Genomic DNA, 21,774 nt, shown 5'->3' with positions numbered 1-21,774 from the left:
AATTTTTATATTTTATTGTGTTTTTTGGCATAAACAGTAGATTTATGATTATGAATGTTTAATAAATACAGTGAAATATCCTTACAAATCTAGAGTTTTTTAACAAAGTTATGGCATACATTACAGGCTACAGTAAGACTATTTTTGGCTACTCTCACATTTCTAGGCAATAGATAGTTAAAATGTTTCAATTTAAATTTAGCTGTGCCTCAGTTCTGCTGATTGTTCCCAGGCTATCTCAGTAAGCTCAACAGTTGCTCCATCTTTGCTTTTTCCACCTCCGGACTCATCGGCAATTCCTGACCCTTCTTGTCCTGTGGAGCCAAAGAGAGAAATGAAGAGGACGAGATGAGTCAGCTGCTGGTAGTGAGAGGACAGATCCAGGGGTGCCACTAACAATCACAAACACTTCTCAGTGTGAAGCTCCCATTTAAACGTTTCCATCTCGACCAGCGGAGGTAATGAGAGAGGTGTTAGTGCGACGTTATTTCCTCTGTGTGTGTTGTGGTGGAACAAAACCGCTAACACCGCCGCCAGAGACTCGCTCCAATCTCGCATGACATTTGTCTGATACGATTACAGTGACACATTGGTTCTTTGGGGGAGAATAATCAAAGATCACTTACTGGCCACTTACTGGATTGTAATGAACTAAACCAGATCAGATGAACTTCTCTGCAGAGATGTTGCTTTAATGCTCTTGCTCTAATTAAACGCTATGCTGTTCCTGTCAATCATTAGGCAACATTTTAAGGAATTATGAGTCTAGCAATCATTCTGAGAACATCTGCTAAATTTGCTCAGCAGAATGCTAATGTTCAGATATTCACAGAGCTGCAGTGGAGGGATCTTCAGTGAGCTCTAATAAGCAGCTCAAAGTTACAGCTATTAATATAATCAATCAAATCCTAACCAGGGAGGGCCATTGAGTGGAATAAATTTGCTAAAATGACTATTTTGAGAATTATTCACATCATTTGACTTTGAAGCTGTCACAAAGATGCAGATACAGCAATTCAGCACATGTAGCACAGCACTGATCGATTAAGAATGTGATTTGATTTTTCATCTCCTACCTTAGGCTTCTTGCGGAGGTTGGGAGAGAGCTTGAGGCTGGTGACATGGCCGTGGCCATCGCCCACGATGATGATGGGATGGACAGGGTTGAATTCAATGTTGAAGAGCTTGGTCTTCTTGGACACCACTTTTTGCTGGCAGAGAGCCTCATATTTGTTGATGCTGAGGTCAAACACATGGACCTGAGAGAGAAATGGAGGAGGAGCAGGCAGTTTTAGTCTTTGCATTAATGTTGTGTGAGTTTATGGTTTGATATTTTCAGTGTAATTAGCACCTCTATAACGTATTCTTTTGCAATCATCAAGCATAAGATAATGGATTTTAAATTTAATAGTAATCACATCATCCTCATTGTTATTCATGTATCATGTTGCCCACCTAAGAATAGTCTCTGCTCTAGCAGAAGCCAGAGACGGGAGATGGGGGACATAGGATACAGGCTTAGATACTCATTAGTAAATTTCTCAGACATTATTATTACGATAAGTGGTTTGTAAAATGAATGTATGGATGATTCTTTCCGATTATTGATTATTTTTGTTGTTATTATTAAAATAGAATTTGTCTTAGTCTTAGAATGCAGAAATTGTGGATTTTACTATTGTATATCTCTAAAGAGGAGTCGGTTGCGCTGTTTACCTTTCCTTCAGTGGTGACAGCAGCAAAGACAGTGGAGGAATATGGAGCCCAGGCCACATCTGTCACTGCAGCTCCAATTTCCAACTCAAAGGTGAACATGGGAGACCTGTGAGAGACATGTATTTTTACTTTTATAAACTACTATTCAGTCCAAATGAAGCTCTAACAGAAACTACAGTGCTCCCATTCTGAATTCATCTAATGTGGGCATGCATAGAGAGAGAGCGAGAGAGAGATGCAGAGCCTTTGTTCAAATGTGGGCTTTTGAAGAGGCACGTCTGGGCTATGCTTTAAAAGCATCAACAAGACTGTCACAATCAGTAAGAATAAGAGAGAATCAGTAGTACCACATAATCCCAATTAAAGGAGAGTGCTTGACACTCTTGAATTGACAGATGAATTTATCCGCTGGCATTTGTATGTACACCAGATTCGACTATTCTCTGTATATCACTGCCTGCCACTCTCGGAGCTTTTACCATGAGATTAAAGTGATCAGTTTTCAACTTTACAGCAACACACATTTTTAGTACAGGAAGATTAATATACACTGCTATATAAAAGTTTGGGGTCCGTAAGATTTTTGATGTTTTTGAAAGAAGTTTCTTACATTCACCAAGGTTGCATTTATTTGATGAAAAATACAGTAAAAGAAATAATATTGTGAAACATGACAATTTAAAATTACTCTTTTCTATTTTAATATTTTAAAATGTAGTTTATTCCTATGATGGCAAAGCCGAATTTTCAGCAGCCAATACTTCAGTCTTTAGTGTCACATTATGCATCGGAAATCATCAGCTTTGCCACACAGATTTTGATACTTGGACAGCTTAATAAAACAGGCTGTGTGCCATAGTAGACTAAAGGCTAGTTGTTGGTGCAAATACGGGGTACATTCTTGAAATAAACACCTAATATTTCTTTGGCACACGTAGTTAACATAACCAAAAGTTGTTAATATTTGTTCATATTATTTGAGGTACTGTATGGTGGAGGGGATTGTGCGCTTAGAACTTAATTGCATCTGTCCGGTACACGCTTAAATGAGAATTGATGCCATAGGCCAAATTTAAATAAAAACTAAAATGTAAAATTAAAAAAAGAAAAAAATGTCTTGGACAAAAAGGGAACTTGTATAGTCAGAGGCCAAAAGGGCAGGTGCCTGCCAGTTATACAAGCTACACGGGATGATCTATTGGTGCAAAATTTCACATCAGGTAAAAAACTATATATCAACAACTACAAACTGTATATGAGAACAACAGTTCCTATGTCAACAGTCTAATGAACAGAACAGCCTTAAATAATGTACAGTGGCCTAATAAAGATTTAAGAGCCAGAGTTTTAATCAACGCATCAGAATTACCCAGGCAGTGCAGCGCTTGATTAGCCTACCCAAAAAGAGTGAGAAGATGTTTGGCCTGTTGGTGATATTTGGTAAATTACCCTATAGTACAACCTAGTCTCTATGCTGTCAAATAATACTGTTATTTAAATTGTAACAGGCTGGAAAAGGCTGCAGGAGACAGTGCTGTAGGCAATAGTGCTCATACTTCATAGTTTGATCCCAAATTTTGACCATCCAGTCCCAGCTGCAAGAGATGAAGACATCAGCATGGAAGGGATTCCACCTCACACGAGTGACATTCATGAAGTGTGCATCATATGTCTCCACGAACCTATTATAGAGTTTGGAGCCCTGTGAAACACAAACTCATTACTTGTTAAATTAATGTTACAAAACTGCTGTTTTGTATACAGCACTCTTGCTCCTGTTATACTGCTTAACTATCCACTGGTGGTTATGAATAACACTTGCAGAAGTAATAGTGACATTTAAAACATTCCTTGCAAAGAGATCGACACCATTATTCTTGTATTAATACTGCAGCATCTGTTAAACTTTAAGGGATGTTGACATGATGCATATATGCTTATTTCTATAATACATGTGAATGGCAAATACCTTTGTTTTGATAGGTGGAATTAACAGCATTATTTGTGTATGTGTGTGTGTGTAGAAGTGGAAGGATGTTGGAGTCAGTAGGAGTAAGTAGTTTTTGCATGTGATGTTTGTAATTTAGAAGAAAAAAAAAAAGTCATACAGAGCAAAGTAAAAGCACATAGATGAGAAACAAAACTGTCCGGTCTGTCAAAATGAATAGTTTGAACGCTAGTCTACCCCTGGCTGGCAGAGTGAAAAATATAAATAAAGAAGGAGAGACGTCCCGTGCTGCCGTGATAGCAGTGCAGAGACATTATAACTGCACAATCTCTATAAATCACACTTAAGAGAGTGTGCAGTTATAATGTTTCCTCATTTAGTCTCCCCAAATGGTGTGCGTTTGTTTTACTACTTTATTTAGCTGTGCAGAGACAGGCAGCTAATAAGAATACTTCCTTGTTTGATGACAGGGATATTATAGACAGTGACTGCTGAGCAGGAGACAACCACCACAAACACAACAAGCTCCTTCTCCCTGATTCTAACACAGAACAACAAGATGACTCAAGACTGCAGGATGTTTACAGGGTATTTGTTAATGTAAAATATATAGATTGAAAAAAAAAAAGTTTAGCTGATTAATTGTATGATTGGCCTTGGTGTACATGATCATCTTGCCTGTGATGGTGTATGACTGACCTTGTGAATCTTTCCATACTCGGTGCCAACAAGAAAATTGTCCTTTTGTTTGTGGAAGTCCAGATTTGTTCCAACTAGTCCCACAAAGAAAATGTCTTCAGTGAGTATGATAATTCATGCATGCAATATTTTACCATTATTTTATCATTAGCACATATATTCAGTTTGACATTATTCCTCTGTTCTGTGATTTCTAAAAAATGTGACAATGGACCACAAAACCAGTCATAAAGGTCAAAAATCGAAATTGAGATTTATGCATCATCTGAAAGCCGAATAAATAAGCTTTCCATTGATTCCATTGATTGGTTTGTTAGGATAGGACAATATTTGGCTGAGATACAACTATTTGAAAATCTGGAATCTGAAGATGCAAAAAAAATCAAAATATTGAGAAAATTGCCTTTAAAGCTGTCCAAATGAAGTCCTTAGCAATGCATATTACTAATCAAAATTATGTTTTGATATATTTATGGTTGGAAATTTTCAAAATATCTTCATGGAACATGATCTTTACTTTATATCATAATGATTTTTGGCATAAAAGAAAAATCGATCATTTTGACCCATACCATGTATTTTTGGCTACAAATATCCCCATTCTACTTGAGACTGGTTTTGTGGTCCAGGGTCACAAATGATCTGAGCTGCGTTTCCCAAGAGCATCGTAAGCCTAACTTGACCGTAGCTCTATTGGTTTCAATGGGTCTACAGTGTACTTAAGCTTATGATGCTTTTGGGAAACGCAGCCCTGAACATATTTGGAACTGATAAGAAGCTCCTTTGAGGAGCATCTTTTGAGACCTCAGACTCAAACATTTAACAAGTCATCTGAATTATCATCAAACCTCAATATCACCCATTAATGAAACACTGTCATACAAAGCTAAATGCAAATACCAGCTGCGGCAAGATCATATTTACATCTGTGTTACGTGCAGGAAGGATGGGTAAAGTTTTTGTGATTGTGAATGTGATTACATTTCCTGTTCTAGATTGTGAATATACAGTAGTCACAGCTGACGGGCCCCTGTCCTTATACTGAGAGAAACCCCCACTCACATCCTCACTGCATGTTTTTATAAATATAATTTTGTTCATATCGGTTGTGCAATGAAAGCTGCTAATAATGGAGCATTATAAAATACTTGTATTACATACTTGTAATCACTGACCAGTGTGGTAAGGTGGTTCATACCTGTGGAAAAGACATCCTTAAGGTTATCAGGAATTGTGTCTGGGACTGGGAGCTTGATCATGTCTGTGAAGACTAGTTCATGCTAAAAATTCAAATGACTGGCATCAGACAACCTCATACAATAATGACTTGCTTTAGAATCAACCTTTAGATATTTCCTTCTGTACCTTTACCAGAGTCCAAGACACCACTCGTCCATCAGCAGACACAGAGATGAAGTTGTGATTACTGTCCAAATCATCCTTCTGCCACTTCACCTGTAATGAAGACAATGAAACACAAAACACAGTACAGCCAAGACTTTCTTATCAGCCAAGCGTCACAGGAGTGTATATTTATGTAAGTATTTTAAAACAATAGTATATTATATAGTAGATTTGCACTGTATTGTGGGATCAGAACACACTACAGAGCATGCTCTGGTTGTGTACTGCACATTTTGGTAAATATGTACGTAGATAGTAGACACAGTAGACAGTACTGCATTTACTCCAAATTACATAACTATAAGAGTAGAATGGTACTATTCTGTACATTGTATTAAACATACAGGTCCACTGTCATATCATACTTTAGGTAGTGAAAGTTTACCAGAATTGTTTTAACTGACTCCATGGTCACATCCTCATCTATACCTGTGTCACAGCGCCTTTATGTCTGCCAGGGTTGGCTCTGCTGTTCCAAAAGGGCTCATCACTCTTTTTCCTTAGGTTATATACTGCAACACAGCCGTCATACAAACCTACAGCCACCAGGTGGGACAGATGCTCATGGATATCTACACACATTACGCCTGAGACCGTGTTAAAGATGAATTCTGGGTAATTGGGGTTCCTCAGGGTGTACAAGACAAGCATGCCACCCCCCTGCTGAGTAAATTCATCTGAAAGGGAAAGATGTAACATTTCAAAGCCATTTAAATTACAAATGATTGCTTGTATATGGTAAATAGTAAACTTACATGACCCAAGACCAACAGCAAACAAATCATTGTGTTTTTGATCCCTAGAAATAAAAAATAAATAAAAATGCCACTCAAAGAAGTGATTTTTATTTAACTTATGACTGCATTTTTTAATACAGTGTTAAACTCACCAGCAGAGAGCAGTCACAGACAGACTTTTTGCTTTATCATACTCGAATTTCCACAAAGGGAGCAGAGTGCCCTTCTCTCCTCTGAATTCATCAGATGCATCCTCAAAATGCTTGATATCTGGGGTTGGATATAAAGACATTTACATAAGAAAAATACATGCTCTTTTTAATATCTGTCCATCTGTCTGTAATCTAAAATTATGGGTGTAGCAGTGAAAATAAATAATTTCTTATAATTACCATATAAAATGTCTGCATATGCCCTGTGAAACACCTTACCCTCCACGTACCTGGCCAGCCCAGCCAGATGGGCTATATCATGAATCTATAAGCACAAGAGGGGATTTGTTAAAAAGATAAGTCATTTTCTTGATGAAAGTGTATGCACTTTGTTACAACATAACCTTAATTTGTGAATCTTCAAATTCTTCCTCCTTTATGGACTGATGACTTGATTTGTCCCGCCTCTTAATTTCCTCTTGGTAAAAATCATAGATTTCCCACTGCAGAAAGAGCAGGGCATGCTAACATTGTATGTGTCCATATTCACCGTAATACATAGTTTTGTTTTGCTGCAGGTCTAACACAAAATTTTGATCAAAATAATTCACCAGCAAATTAAAAGTTTTTCTCACCTGGCTGGCTGTAGCACTGAAGTTGGCGAACTTGGTGCACTTTGGTGGACTGGTTTGAGTTGCTTTGTCCTGCAAAACATTGTTTAAAAAAAAAAAAAAGCAAATAGTGTTGTAATGTAGCCTAATAGTAATAATTAATAGTAATAGCAGTAATGTAACCCATAGGACCAAGACTCTTCCGCTGCTATAGAGTATCTGAAATCCCAACTACCAGATATAACTATCAGATATGTAAGGGATAATCAACTGCTTGCCGTGCATTAAAGGATTTTAAATGCACGACGTGGAGGCCAAGACGTCACTTGCCAAGTTAAAAGTAGTATTGCTCTTTGCAGCGCAATATTTTACCGGAAGGGTAAAAATGAGTTATTTTCGTCAGGTACGGTTCGTTAGCTCTAGCATTCTGCCCGCATCAAATCAGACACAGAGATGAAATAGTGCGGTAAGATCACATTTATTTGAATTAATTATAGCATTTATTTAAATTAATCATCGATCGAGAGAGAGAGATGACAGTTGTGTGTGCTTTACCTGCGTCTGCGCGTCTCTCTGCAAACAATTAATTACTTCAAAAACAGCAATTTTATCACCTCGCTGTTGAGGAATAGAATGTAGCGATCTAGTATCTATACTATTTTATTAATAAAAATCGCGGGGAAGCGTTGACAACAAGTTTATGTGTGTGTGCAGCGCAATCTGCGATCGATCTCCGACCTCTCCGTGTGTGTGTGCGAGTGATGTGTTTGTGTGCATCAATTAAAGCAGCGCATTAATATGGAACGGTGATTAAACTGACTTGAAACTACCTGTGCATTAAAGGGGTCCTATTATGCTCTTTTACAAAGTCTTGATTTTGTTTTGCGGGTGTACTATAATAGGCTAGTACGGCTTTTACTAGGTTGTTCGAAAAACACATTATGTAACCACTCTAAGTTCGTCTGCCTTGGGAAAGCTAGCTGTCTCTGACATAGTGATAACACTCGTTGCCTTCTCTAGTGCAGCTCAACCAGGTCTTGTCTTTTAGTCCAAACTTAGCTTTTTAGTTCGTTGTAGTTTTTGAAAAGTGATTTCTGTTAAATTAAATATCTCCTTTTGAAGTGGATTTTGAGCTTTGTAACTTTGCAGATCTTTTTTATGCTCAAACAGCAACATTACAGACTAACTAAAGTTGAAAAAGTGAAAAAGCATAATAGGACCCTTAGACGGTTTTACTGCATACCTGCCAGCCAATCAGAATCCAGTATTCAGACAGACCACGGAATAACATGTTTTTAAATAATGGGGGTATATCAAGGATGTGTATTGTCGCCGCTTTTCTGTTGATACAAATGAGATGAGACTACAGAGTAATTTACATAAATTATATAAATGTGCAGACGATATGGCACTGGTTACACTTTTATGGAAATTTTGTCAATCGTGAGTGTGAAGATGAGAATGGAAGAGTTGAGATGAATGTATGAGTATGGATGTAGATTTTGAAATCTTGTTTAACTTACAAGTTTTAAGGTATAATGCAAATAGAGCCTCAGAATAATAATAAACAATAAATAAGTTAATAGTCGATCAGAATGTTGAACAAAGTTCAAGCCAAAAAAGTTATGTTGGCTTGAGAGAGCCACGACTCTCAAACTCCAACTGTCAAAAATTACAATCAAAACAGACACACATCTATCTATTCTCAAGCCAACAAAAGCTCTGTTTATAAACGTTACTTATCTAGTTTGCTTTCTCTATAATCGTTATCATACCTCTTCAGATTTCACCTTCCCAAGTTTGCTTTCATCTTTTGCAGACATTTTTGCTTTCAACCGCTCCAGTCTCAGAAACTGCGTTGTCAGGGCAGCGGCATCTGGCTGACGTGACATTAAAGCGCATGCGCATAATGAGATGTTCCTCACCTGTGACTCAAGAACTAGAGCAATCCTTTTGTGTTGTGACAATTAACCTCTACTATTTTGTTTAACGTGAATACTGAAGTGGTGTGATACTTGACGTGCTGTTTGTATTTATCTTGATTGTACTGAGGTAAAGGGGCTTGGTTGTGAATTAACTGTCTTTTTTTAGTGTTGGGAAGTCCGACTCATTTCTGAGAGTCGGTTCTTTTGAATAGTTCGTATGAATTAACGTGTAAGCTACTGTACGGTCGGATGATGAGGTTCAGAATCAGCAGTTCTTCGAGAGATTGCCCCTCTGTACGGAAGAAGTGCAGCTGAGACATAGCCTATACCGTTTTGAAGTTCAATTCATTTCACGTTTATTTTATTGCGCTTTTCACTACTGATCGTTTCAAACATGGACTGTAAAAAAAGGTTTCAAAGTAGCAAGAGATGAATGAATGCAATGGTCAATCAGAGGCGTCCAGATTAGTCATCTCTGAAATTTGTTTTTAAATAAAAAATAAAACAAAAAAGAAGATAAATATAGATAAAGTAGAATTAAAATAGAATAGAAAGCGCTAGAGTTAGAAGGTCAAATAAAGGTGAAATGCCAGAGTTTTGCGTGCAAATTCTCATCATAAACAACAAAGCGCAGAAATTTGTACGATGTAAGAATGAAATTCATTTCACAGTTTAGCTTCATTATAACGTGAGTTTTTGTGTGCTTAAATTTACTATAGACTGAAGTTATTTCGATGATCATGTAACTGTTCTTTGCTTGCTTTCTGTATGTAATTTACTCATGTCCGAATAACCGTGGAAATGAAAGCGTTCATTAGTAATAATATTTTTTATCAAATTGTGATCGCGTTAAATACACATTCAGTAGCTAGGATTAACAATATTTTATGACGCGCATATCTTGTTGCCTAAAAATGACCGGTTTATGATGATGCATATTTAATAAAATACATTAACATTAGGCTACTTTTAGCCTTTCCGTATAGTTGGTTCACCCTCTGCCGATGGGCATTGTGTAAGTATCGATAAAATATTCTTCTTGATATACGATGCTTTGTGTCCCTTTAACTGAAATAAATAAATAAGTATAAGCATAAAAGCAAGTCCCCCCATAATGCATTGTTTAAAAAAAAATGCTTTGGAAAAAGAAGAAGAAGAAGAAACATTCCATGACGTCACAGTGCCAGGAGTTGTGCCATGTAGATGAACGCTCGTAGATTGATTGATCACCATTCGATTCAGTGGCATTCGGAGTAGAAGCGAAGATTATCACCTGAGAAAACACTCCCAAATTTGCCCATAGAGCGACTTTTACAACGCTTCAGTGTGAGCACAAGCTTTTCAAGCGATATGGAGAATAGACCAACAGGCAGTCTTTACATTTCAACTTAATTTTGTGAAACGTTTAGGCTATATATAGTAGTTGGAAAATATAATGTGAACAGGCATTGTTGTAGGGGTTCATATAATTTGTGTAGGCTACATTGAAAGAACAAACGTTGCGATGATCATTTATTTATCTTTTCATAAACGATTTTCTGTAGTTTGTTTATCAGTGTAGTTGTACTTTGTAGCTGCAGTCCGTAACTTTTGGCGCTCTAGCGGTTAATAAATAGAACTGCGTGCGTCTTGCGGAAGAACATTGTAGCCGGAGCTACTTCTCTCTATTCATGTCTATGACGAATCACGCAGGTACTGGGCTACTCCGCAGCGGTACCGACCCGAACCAGTCTAAATAGTCCGAATATAAACACTTATTATAGGTGTACCGTAGTGATTCAGCACAAGCCAAAAACACGGTTTGGAAAATGGATTCATGGTGTAATCGCTTATTATATAAATTTAGTAAATTTTGAACGCAAAAAGTTGTGTACAGCAGTGTTTACTACAAGCCTTTGGTGAAATGGAATGGAATATTACTCAGACTTCCAAGACTTACTTTCTCCCCGCTAGCATGGTTGTTAGTTTTGGTGTAAAAAAATATATGTATATTTTTTCTTGAAGTCTAGCTTTAATATTTGACTTCTGAAATCTGTTGGTAATTTCTAACTCTTGTGTTTCTCCGTTTAATTTTTTTCTTTTGAAAAAAGGCAGAAGAAGAAATGCATCAGTGGGTTTTTTTTAAAGAATGTGGCAGACTGTAAAAAGTGCAACACAAAACAATGAAGTGGGCCCTCTTCCGCCACGGCCTAACACACATTTAGTGGGCCCTCAGCCAGATCCATCTGTTCTCGAGCCAGTGGCTCAACAGGTTCCAACCGATCCTCAACCAGATCAATCCAAACTTAAATCAATGGCTCTGCAGGATCCAGATTATCCTCAACCAGGTCCATCTGTCCTCATGCCCACAGCTCTGCAGAATCCAGTTGTTCCTCGTACATTGCCACCTTGGCCTGTCCAGAGTGCTTTCAGGCGAAGAAGACGCATTGGAGATCCAGTTCCATACATCCCTCCAGCTACTCGTAAATGTTTTTCTGCTTGCCAGCCATTTCTTGTTCTTGCACATATTAGTTTTTACACCTGTGTCTAGTTAAATCTTTGTTTACACATTTGTTGTATGTCAGATACCTGATACCTCATTCCAGATATAACTGATAAATATAGTACTTGATCCAAGTATTATTTTTTTCCTAGATTACTTGATTAGAACTTGATTATCATGCCCTTTACTTTTACATAACATCATCCATATTTAGTCTCCAGGTAGCTGATTTGTACTAGATGTGTTTATTTTGTCTGCCAATTCACACCCACTACTGCTACTGAAGTCCATGTAAATTAACATGCTCTTTTTGTATTTTTGCAGTTCCATTTGGTGAACTTTATGAATGGGGAAGGTTAATTGGAAAAGGAGGCAATGGCTCTGTGTATGAGGGGATCCGGAAATCTGATGGCCAGAAGGTACAATCACTTTTGCTGTATTCACCAAATATGCCAAATATGATGAGTGCTTTAATCAAAACATGTTTTAAATAATTACAAAAATTGTGTTAATGAGAATATTCAGTCTTTAATATTAATTAATTAATAAATATGATTGATTTACCCATGCTTTTTACCCGTTTTTGTTTATCCTTTTTTTATTGTTTTGCAGGTCGCCATCAAATTTATTCCAAAGAGGACAAGCGACAATAATATAAAAATTGTAAGTTGGCAAAACTTTATAAATATATCTAAATGAATCAAATTTATCGAAATACAAGTTTGTGAGAAAATCAAAATCTGCTTTTCCACCGCTGAGCCGAGCTCAAGTGGAAACATTACTGGAACCGTTTTTTTTTTATTGTTCTTAGAACTGTACAGCCCGATGGTGGAAAAGCGGCTAAACATACCCATAGTGAACTAACTTTTTATTGATTTTGTTTTTCTAGCTTGGATGTTTTGAGCCAGTGTTTGAAGAAGTGGCTATAAATCTGGTGATGAAACAGCCCCCACTAAGTCAGTACATAGTGTATATGCTGGAATGGTTTGAAGAGGAAGATGATTACATCCTCATCCTGGAGTATCCATGTCCCTGCAAGAGTTTGCGCAGATTCCTCAATGACAACAGGCCACGACTAAATGAATCACTGGCACGTGGCCTGATGATCCAAGCGGTCCTCGGAGCAAAGCACTGTCTTGACCGGGAGGTCTTCCATTGCAGCATCAAAGAAGACAACATGCTGGTCAATACATCGACGATGGAACTCAAATTAATAGACTTTGGTGGCAGTTGCCTCGTCAATCCTTCTAGCTTTGAAAATGGACATTTAGGTCAGTTGGCTTTTTGTCTTAATGCTTACAATAAGCTCTAATAAGATTTCAGTCTCCTGTGTACTGATTTAATGATCATATGATGTGTTTACTATTTATAAGAATAGATATGTAAAAACAGAAAAAAAATGCTTGTTCAATGTAAAAATATCTTGCTTCAATGAACAGGAGGTTGCCGCCCACCTGAGTACCCAAGTGAATATCACGCAGGCCCAACAACAGTCTGGAGTCTGGGCGCCGTGCTTTACTCAATGGTCACTGGAAATAAGCCTTTTAAGACTGCATTTGACAGAATGATAGCCAGTGTGACGATCGACCACACATTATCCAAAGGTAAGTGAACTGATAACTACCAGTAACACAAAGACTATAGAATTGTTAAACAAATTTTCATACATCTCAACGTTGGCGTGACATACGTGACTAACCAGCTGTCTTGTGAAAACCTGCACAGAATGCCAGGATTTGATAAACCGGTGCCTGACTCGTGATCCTGCAGAGAGAGCAACTTTAGAGGAGATCTTACAGCATGAATGGTTTCAACAGGGACAAATGTCAGGAGTAGCTCAGGAGTCAGGTAGTGTAACATAGGGAAGGCAGAAGAGAAATCTGAAATTATTTTTATGAAAAAGCAAGCAGTGCTTCAATTTTTCTTTACATTTATTAATTTGGAAGATGCTCCAAATCAGCCCCAGTGAGGAAAAACAGCACAAACCATTCAGCACTTCTTCAGAGGGTCAAGTTTAGTTAAACATTAAGCAGCAAACTTGGTGCACAAAAAAGGAAAAGCAAATGACTATAGCAAATAGAAAAAAACTCTGAATAGCTAATCTTGTGCACAAAAAAGAAGAAAAGTCTTTGAGGAAGTCTGAAATCATAAATCTAGTTAAATTATTGGATGGGATTTCCTTAATAAATCATTACATTTTTTTTTTTGCTTGTTTCTCGATCAGAAGAAAAGACATGAGTGGTTTTACAATTATGATCGACCAAAGGGTAATAGAAACAGTTAGTGATTTTAAATTTTTAGGTGTTATTTTGGATTCTCAATTAAAATTCGATGTGCATGTAAAGAGGCTTTGTAAAACCATCAGAACAAACCTGAATTGCTTTTATATTATTTTAAAAGCCTTACCAGGGACTGTGGCTGCACATTAGCCATTGGCTATAAGCCTGTATGTAGAGCATCTGCAATGTTATTCTGCATTGTCCCTGCTAAATAATAAATAAATAAATAAAACAGTGAAAGAAGTGAATCATTTGTAATAAAATAAGAACAAGTTATAAAGTTAGGTCTAACAAGAATATTCAGATACAGAAATGTAATTAAGTGTGAAATAACACTGCAAAGTGTTTACTGTATAAATTAAATATAGATGAATCTTTGCTAAAGCTGTTTTGTTGTTGCCAGATATTTATAGGTTGCTGTCACTTTAAGACTGAATGCACAGACATAATAATATACATTAGATTTTTTTCTAATTACCTTCTCTTCAAGACATAACCGATTGTGTTTATGAGAAAACTTGACTAGAATTTTGAGGTAATTTAGTATGTGTCCCAGGGCCAGCCCTAACCAATTTGGTGACCTAGGCAAGATTTTAGCTGGTGCCCCTTGCATCGCAGCCAATTCCACCACCGATCATTCACAGCTTTATGACATAGAACAAATTACATATGAAATAAACAAGACGGTTGCACAATAAATAAATAAATAAATAAACTGACATTAACTCAGCTAGCAATTTAAATTAGAGAACTTTATTGTCCAAAGACAGCTACAATACTAACATTTAAATTTTAATTTCTTCATTTCAAACATTCATAAATTTAGGGATGCACTGATCTTAATTTTTTTTCTTGGCATAATCCAATACTGATTTTTAATGTCTTTTTTTTTTTTTAGCAAAAGACAAGAAAGAATGAAAATATGAGTGCATGAAGAATATGGTTAGTTGCTTTATTAGCCTATATTTTGATCTACATTAGACTGTATAATTTCAAAACCTGAAGCAAAAACAGAATGGTCTGACTTTAGCTTTGTGAAATTAGGCTACACAAAACATCCCAAACAGCAGATGGGCTGAATAAAAATGCAAATTCACTCTCTGTCAGCAGGTGGCGCGTAAGGAACAGCAGTGATGCATTGTTTCCTTGATTACCGCTGTAAACACAATGCATTATACTGATGAAAGGAAAATGCCATCTAAACTGTTTCTTAAGACAGTCAGTTCCTCTCAGAGATACATTCATATTTCACGCATTGTGAACAGTGAGCTTGCTCTGCCTGCTAATGTATTTGAAGAGTTCAGATGTAAAAGCCTCTTAGTGCCTTCTGAAATTTTCTTCTAAAATTAGCATTATTTTATCAGGTTCCTATGTTTAGGTTCAGTCATTTTACTTTAATGGCAATGTATAGGTCCTTTTCTATGCCATTAAAGTGAAATAACTGAACCTAAATATAGGAGCCTGATAAAAAATGCTAATTTTAAAATGCTAATATTTCAGAGGGCACTTAGGCTTTTGCATCTGAACTCTTCATTTTCTCCTCTTTGGGTTCTCTGAAATAAAACAAAACAAAATTATTATTATTATTCCGATTTATGGCCGATGGTCAATCGGTGCATCTCTGCTCAATTTCAAATATTAAACTGCTTTTATTTTGGTGGTTTCCCAGCAAATAAATAAATGTGCTGCATGTTTCAGAGTGAAGCGCTGCCGCTGCGTGTCATGGGCTGCACTCGAACACATTACCCGCTTCACTCCGAACTACAGCGCATTGGTATTTTTATATTAAATCGCAACCTTCGCGATATGACTGGCATTAAGCTATATCATACGATATCGATTATATTTCGATAATATAGTGCACCCCTAATTAAAATAATAATAATAATAATAATAATAATAATATATATATATATATATATATATAACAACAAAATAAAAATAAAACTTATTTGGGCGCCCCTAGCATTTGCCTATTTCGCCTATGCGACAGGCCGGTGTTGTGCCCATTTTCGACTCCCTGCCAAATTATTACCCCCCTCGTTGAAATCGCTACCTGATTGCCTAATCCTAACCCCTCCCCCACACCTAACCCTAAACCTACTGATGTGTCCGCTCAAGTGCAAGGAGAAATTGTGTTCACATGCTTTCTGAAACGTGACTCTCTGTGTTCTCATCAATAAAGAGTTTACAAAACATTCAGATTTAAAACTGAATTTATGAAGTTCTTGTGTAGCAGGCTATGTAGTTCATCAGTATGTCTATATTAAATACGTAGGCTATGTGCCGTGCGTAGAGTCCATTATATGAATTAAGCAGAATTCTAGTTTTTAGTTAGGCCTATATTTGAGTAATGTATCTGTTCACATTTGACTGTCCCCCTAAACAAGATGTTTGTTCATTCAAAAACCCTGTCCTACAAAGCTTTATTGATATGATTAAAATTACATTGCATAATTATGTATACAGTAAGCTATATTGTAGTAAGCTACTTCTACCTAAGTAAACCTTGTAGCGTACAACTATTCAAAATACTACATTGTATTGTAGTTTAACTACTTTAAATTGTGAGCAGCTTGTGGCTTGACAAATTACACTTTGAAAGGAGACAAAGAACGAGATCCACCTTATTTCACCAGTGTCCTTATTTCCTGTGGAATAATGTACATTCAGCCGGTTATGATCGCATAATAAACCCTTTCTATAAATCTAGATACCAATGTGTCGAAACAACGTTGTGTTTCACACCTTAAGCACAGTACATTTTTAACTATATCGATTGTATAAATTCATGGATGACATTGTGCTGGATACAGGTCAAAAAAAAATCTTTATTGAGTCACAGGTCATGTCCAAAGTGACTAAATGCAATACAGATAGAATTCCTCATGCGGCCCTTGTCATCACTGCAGTGCACTTGAAATCCGGTCAAGAACAGAGAGTCCAGAGGCAGAGGATGCGTTAATGCCAAACCATCATCCACATCGAGCAGGAAAAATAAAAAGTACTCTTAAAGTACTATCACCTAGTTGAGACAGTTAATAAGACCACAGAACAGAGGTAAACGTATCAAAGAACAGAGAAGCTGCAAGTATGTACAAAGTGTCAGATACAGAAACATCTCAAGGCTCTAAATACATCCAGACTGCTTTTGGTCACAAGATAAAAGGTTATAGTATATCCACTTTACAGCAACACTCCTCCTTGGATAAGTTGTGTAACTGAAACCACATCATAATTAGAAACTAAATGCGTTTTACCAGATTGTGCTGGTAAGAATGGTTTTTGTATCTCAGAATGAACATTTGTTGCTTGTGTAATTGAAGTCTACTAGAAACCTTTTCTTTTAAGTGATACTTTCTCTAAAAGCTCTGACCAAGGTGCTGTTCCATCCAGGTATATTGTACAGTTTTATTTTTCATAAGCACCAAAACTGATATGAACAGAGGTGTTACAGGTAGTTACAGCTGTAGGAATAAAGTGTTCAAGTTTTGGCATACATTATGTCTGCGACTGCTATAGGGTTATATAACAAAAGAGAATGTTTTATTGATAGCACTGCCTAGACGACATCGAGCCACTGAAAACCATAAACGATGTCTGACAACTAGCTTAGCAACTATAACACAATGAATTGTTTTAATTGCTGATATAACAGTTGCATTTTTGTGCTGTACAGAAATAAACATGAAATAGTGGATGTTCAAAACACCCTTCTGCCAGACAACACATTTCATACATAGAGGTTTGATTTGACATTGGTAAGTCAACGTAAGTCTTTGAGGCGTTCACAACTGAGAAGTTTGTGAAACCTCTTTTCGGCCAAATAAATGGAGTGAAGCTGCAAACTGCTCATATAACTGCCACAAATACAGGCATAGAAATTTTAATACTCCAAACATTTGTTAAAATGGCCACTTAAAATGTGCCCAAGGCATTCTGCTGGCATCAGGAAGTGTGCAAACCACTGATAGACCGATAGATGTCATTCTACAAAACTTACAGGAAAAAACCCCCAAAAAGACAGGAACACTCTCTTTGTCCTAATACGTCTGTGGAGTTCAAACAAAGCTGCCTAAATTTACAGACTTGTTAAAAGTTTTGCTGGATGCTTAAACTGATGAACGAGAGCTGGCGGCAAGGCAGAGAGAAAGTGACTGCTTTAGTTCACATGAGCGGAGAGCTGTGTTAGGAGAGGGTACTGTATGTCGGGCTAGTGCGCTTTCGCCAGTCCTCTTGCTGAGCCCTGATGTCAGTGTGAATGGTCTAGCGCGACCTTTCAAATGAAAAACAAAAAAAGTCTCTTCCCCCCCACATAAAATGAATAGTACAAAATTAACAAAATAATAAAGTAAAATAAGCTTGAGGCTTAGCAGTCGCTCTTCCAAAGTTTGATGGTTTTGTCATTTTCTAATGCTGCTGATGCAATGATGTTTTCTGTGGGATGACATGCGGTTGAGATCACCACATCTACAAAAAAAAACCAGGACAAAATTATTTTCTCACAACATTAGAAGTGCGCACACACACATACACATATGTACGTAAGTGTGTGTATAAATTAAACGGCAACAATCAACTATGAAGTAAAATAGAATAAATGAATGACAAAAAGTATGACCTAAATAAATCTGTTAAATTTCGTACTGCTCAGCGGGAAGTGTTCAAACTCTAGGGCTTCAAATAGTCCATGTGACATCAGTGGTTCAACCATAATTTTATGAAGCTGTGAGAATTCTTTTTATGCGCAAAAATAATTAAGGCAGAGGACTGTCCCAGGAGAGAAAAATCATTATTTCTGTATTCTTTGCGCACTAAAAGTAGCTTCATAAAATTATGGTTGAACCAACTAATGTCATATGGGCTATAGGTTGTTTAATGATGGGTGGTTGTTTAACGATGCCCTTACTACGTTTCTGTGCTTTGACCGTGGTAGTACCCTTGCTGTCTATGCAGGGTCAGAGAGCTCTCGGATTTCATCAAAATGATCTTAATTTGTGTTCCGAATATGAACGCAGGCCTTACGGGTTTGGAACGACATGAGGGTGAGTAATTAATGACAGAATTTTCATTTTTGGGTGAACTATCCCTTTAAGCTTCCAGAGTTAAAATTCCAACTTCTTGTTCCTACCTGTGTGCCCCTGTAGTTTCTGTACGATCTCCTTGGTCTGAAGGTTCCAAATATAGACCATGCTGTCCTCTGAGCCGGAGACAATCCACTTAAGAGAAAGCAAAATCTTTAAAACCTTTTCCACCAAAATGTGGAAATTTCAGTGAACACTTTTGTGAAAAAAAACAAAACGTAAATGAGTATGCTCAATGTCAGTGTTTAGTGTGATGTGCTTAGCAGCTGATTAGCATAGTGTAGTTCCAACATACCTTTCCACCAGTGACAGAGAAATTAGCAAATATGCAGTACTTCTCGTTTTTATGACCAGTATATGTTTTCAAACACTAAACAAGAAAAAATCATATTGTTATACACAGATTAAGCATTATTTTTATGAATTAAAACAATGCCCCAACTAAACAGAAAAAAATCTTACCTTTCCCTTGCTGTAGTCCCAAAGCTTCAAAGTGCTAAAACACAAAGGGAATGCAAGCGTCTTTTCAAAGGCCATGGATAAATAGAAATTATTTCATAACTATGTTTTTTTTTTTTTTTTTTTTTTTTAAAGAATGAGCAGCATAAAAGACTTAGAATAATAAGAAGGCTCTGACTCACTTATCCAGAGTGGCAGCCAGGATGTATTTGCCATTGGGGGAGAACTTCACAAATGACACAGGTGGGTTGTCATCATCTAATAAAAAATGTGCACATGTATACATTTTAATCCCTCTTTATTCTTTAAATCTCTTTATTCCTATTTAAGATGTCATACGTTTTGTTGTTTTACCAGTTTTTTCTTGGATAAATGTTATGCATGTTTGATAAGAACAAGTTTCATAAACACTTTAGAGGTACAAACTGCTGCTTTTGAAACTGGTCTGAACAAGTACTTTTGTGTAAAAGACTGGTCAACTTACCAATGAGTGTTTTAAGGCACTGCCCTGATGCCGTGTCCCATATACGGCTGTTTAAAAGTCACATATAAGCATGTATGGTTGTTAGTTATACATCCCTGACATATTTATCCACTCTCTCTCAAAAAAAAAAAAAAAACATTCTCACAGCCAAAGTTCACTCACCAAAGTCCATCATAACTGCTGGAAACAATCAATGAGCCATCTCTGTTGAAATGAACCTAAAGCAAAGCAACAAACAAACATTTACAATTCAAAAAGGAAAAGATAATTTAAAATATATCACCCACCACTGTACACAGTTGTGAATGTGATTATTTGATCTTCATAGGTCAAGTATAAAAGCACTCACTGCAGAGACAGGGTCTGAGTGCGCTGGCAGCGTCTTGAGACATTTTCCTGTTTTAACATCCCAAATCCTCACACTCTCGTCAAACTGCCACAGAGATAATAATTAGCATGTTTGTTTGCCTGAATTAGCAAGACAGTGAAATGACAAATGATTGTGAATGGACTTACAGATCCAGATACGATGAGGTTGGACTGAGGGTTGAAGTTACAGCAAAATACATAGTTGCTGTGACCCTTCAGTGTCTTTAAACACTTCCCCTGGTGATATAAAGAAACAGAATAAGAAAAAGCCCTGAATATCATAAATTGTGCTGTAATATGTTATATAAATTTGATATTCAGAAGTTAAGCTTTGGCTTGTGCTGTTGACTTACAGAGCTCACATCCCAAATTTTCAGTGTCTTGTCATCGGAAGCTGAGACCAGGAGGTTTGAGTCAGAGGACCAGGCCACATCCGAGATGCCCTGCAGGTGAATGAAAACCAGGTCACATTAGACACCTCGTAAAGTAAAAGCAGCGCTACTCTGAAATGATGGATCTTTTCAGGAACTCACCAGTTTGTGTCCAGATATCGTCTTTTCAAACTTGCCATCATATGCACCCCATATTTTGATCAGCTTATCAGCAGCTGGATGAAAGAACACAAAAACCAAAATGTATAGCTTTTCTTTCACAACACAGCTATTGATCTATATCAGAGTTTCTCAAAGGGGGGCTTTGTGAGTTCATTAAAAAATAATGAATCATAAAAATGTAAATTAAATGAAATAAACAGGGCAGCCATCAAAATAAAATTGAAACTGCCATATGACAAGTGTGATTATCAGATTGCGAAAGGCTGTGATTAATCTGATGTGCTGCGTGTTTGAGTTAAGTGCAGCACTGTGTTCATTTACAATGTGGTGTGGTGGTTTGCAGTAAATGCTGCTCCATACAAACTCCATCGCTGCATGTTAGTAACATCAATAACATGCATTTTGGAACTCGGCATGCATCAGGACCACTTTATTTTCACATTTGCAAAATTTTCAACATTTTTGTGGACAGGTTTTAAGCATTTTGGGAATTTGTAAACTAAACACAGACTTAAAGGTCCATGCAATTTTTTTCTAAAGTAAAATCTTGGAGGTTTAACGTTTGAAAGGTAAGAATTTAGGATATATTAGTATTGTATCCTTTAGTGTAAAATAAAATTATTATAATTATCAGATATAATTTAATATTCAAGTGCAATTGTATTATTACAATAGAAATAATATAAAAACAACTTTATGATTCTTATCACTGAAGGAGGTTTTAGTTTCCAAATGCATCAGAGTGGGGTCTCTTGTTCTTTTTGACCAAATTCTGCAGCCACATATATACATACACATATACATATATACATATACATATATACATATATATACACATATACACATATACATATACATATATACATATATA

The 21,774-nt window shown here is 36.7% G+C and overlaps 3 protein-coding genes across 3 annotated transcripts in view; 1 reads left to right on the top strand and 2 right to left on the bottom strand.

Moving 5' to 3' along the window:
- Window positions 1-9,105, bottom strand: LOC107686904 (dynein intermediate chain 1, axonemal-like). The gene is made up of 14 exons (XM_016484050.1): window positions 9,043-9,105; window positions 7,292-7,360; window positions 7,061-7,159; window positions 6,897-6,981; window positions 6,657-6,774; window positions 6,523-6,566; window positions 6,197-6,444; window positions 5,729-5,818; window positions 5,562-5,643; window positions 4,364-4,437; window positions 3,273-3,418; window positions 1,717-1,822; window positions 1,077-1,259; window positions 1-314 (listed from the first exon to the last, which is right to left on the bottom strand). The coding sequence occupies exons 1-14, from the start codon at window positions 9,088-9,090 to the stop codon at window positions 234-236; spliced, it is 1,473 nt and encodes a 490-aa protein (XP_016339536.1). The 5' UTR covers window positions 9,091-9,105; the 3' UTR covers window positions 1-233.
- A 1,305-nt stretch (window positions 9,106-10,410) lies between these two features.
- Window positions 10,411-13,702, top strand: LOC107686896 (serine/threonine-protein kinase pim-2-like). Its single transcript, XM_016484042.1, has 7 exons — window positions 10,411-10,518; window positions 11,283-11,654; window positions 11,999-12,093; window positions 12,287-12,337; window positions 12,564-12,945; window positions 13,114-13,278; window positions 13,400-13,702. Exons 2-7 carry the CDS (start codon window positions 11,321-11,323, stop codon window positions 13,534-13,536), a joined length of 1,164 nt encoding a protein of 387 aa, XP_016339528.1. The 5' UTR covers window positions 10,411-10,518; window positions 11,283-11,320; the 3' UTR covers window positions 13,537-13,702.
- A 3,062-nt stretch (window positions 13,703-16,764) lies between these two features.
- The window catches only part of LOC107686885 (WD repeat-containing protein 5-like), an 8,507-nt gene continuing 3,497 nt past the window's right edge, over window positions 16,765-21,774 (bottom strand). Inside the window, exons 4-14 of the mRNA XM_016484029.1 lie at window positions 20,883-20,956; window positions 20,703-20,792; window positions 20,497-20,586; window positions 20,330-20,413; window positions 20,143-20,198; window positions 19,981-20,027; window positions 19,679-19,754; window positions 19,500-19,533; window positions 19,333-19,407; window positions 19,085-19,172; window positions 16,765-18,423 (exon numbers count right to left, since the gene is read on the bottom strand). Coding sequence (XP_016339515.1) covers window positions 18,323-18,423; window positions 19,085-19,172; window positions 19,333-19,407; window positions 19,500-19,533; window positions 19,679-19,754; window positions 19,981-20,027; window positions 20,143-20,198; window positions 20,330-20,413; window positions 20,497-20,586; window positions 20,703-20,792; window positions 20,883-20,956 — 815 coding nt within the window. The 3' untranslated portion in view covers window positions 16,765-18,322. The remainder of the gene's footprint in view (window positions 18,424-19,084; window positions 19,173-19,332; window positions 19,408-19,499; window positions 19,534-19,678; window positions 19,755-19,980; window positions 20,028-20,142; window positions 20,199-20,329; window positions 20,414-20,496; window positions 20,587-20,702; window positions 20,793-20,882; window positions 20,957-21,774) is intronic.

Source organism: Sinocyclocheilus anshuiensis, unplaced genomic scaffold (genome assembly GCF_001515605.1).
Source record: "Sinocyclocheilus anshuiensis isolate Anshui unplaced genomic scaffold, SAMN03320099.WGS_v1.1 scaffold1339, whole genome shotgun sequence".
In the NCBI taxonomy this organism is placed as follows: Eukaryota; Metazoa; Chordata; class Actinopteri; order Cypriniformes; family Cyprinidae; genus Sinocyclocheilus; species Sinocyclocheilus anshuiensis.
Note: the sequence above shows the minus strand (reverse complement) of the source record. Positions and strands in the feature narration are given on the sequence as shown.

Coding starts and splice junctions, on each gene's coding strand:
- LOC107686896 (XM_016484042.1), top strand. CDS start 11,321: ATGTGGCAGACTGTAAAAAGTGCAACACAAAACAATGAAGTGGGCCCT. Junction 12,338..12,563: donor GCGACAATAATATAAAAATT/GTAAGTTGGCAA, acceptor TTGTTTTTCTAG/CTTGGATGTTTTGAGCCAGT. Junction 13,279..13,399: donor CGACCACACATTATCCAAAG/GTAAGTGAACTG, acceptor AAACCTGCACAG/AATGCCAGGATTTGATAAAC.
- LOC107686904 (XM_016484050.1), bottom strand. CDS start 9,090: ATGTCTGCAAAAGATGAAAGCAAACTTGGGAAGGTGAAATCTGAAGAG. Junction 4,438..5,561: donor TAAGGATGTCTTTTCCACAG/GTATGAACCACC, acceptor TTGTGGGACTAG/TTGGAACAAATCTGGACTTC. Junction 3,419..4,363: donor AGTATGGAAAGATTCACAAG/GTCAGTCATACA, acceptor TGTGTTTCACAG/GGCTCCAAACTCTATAATAG.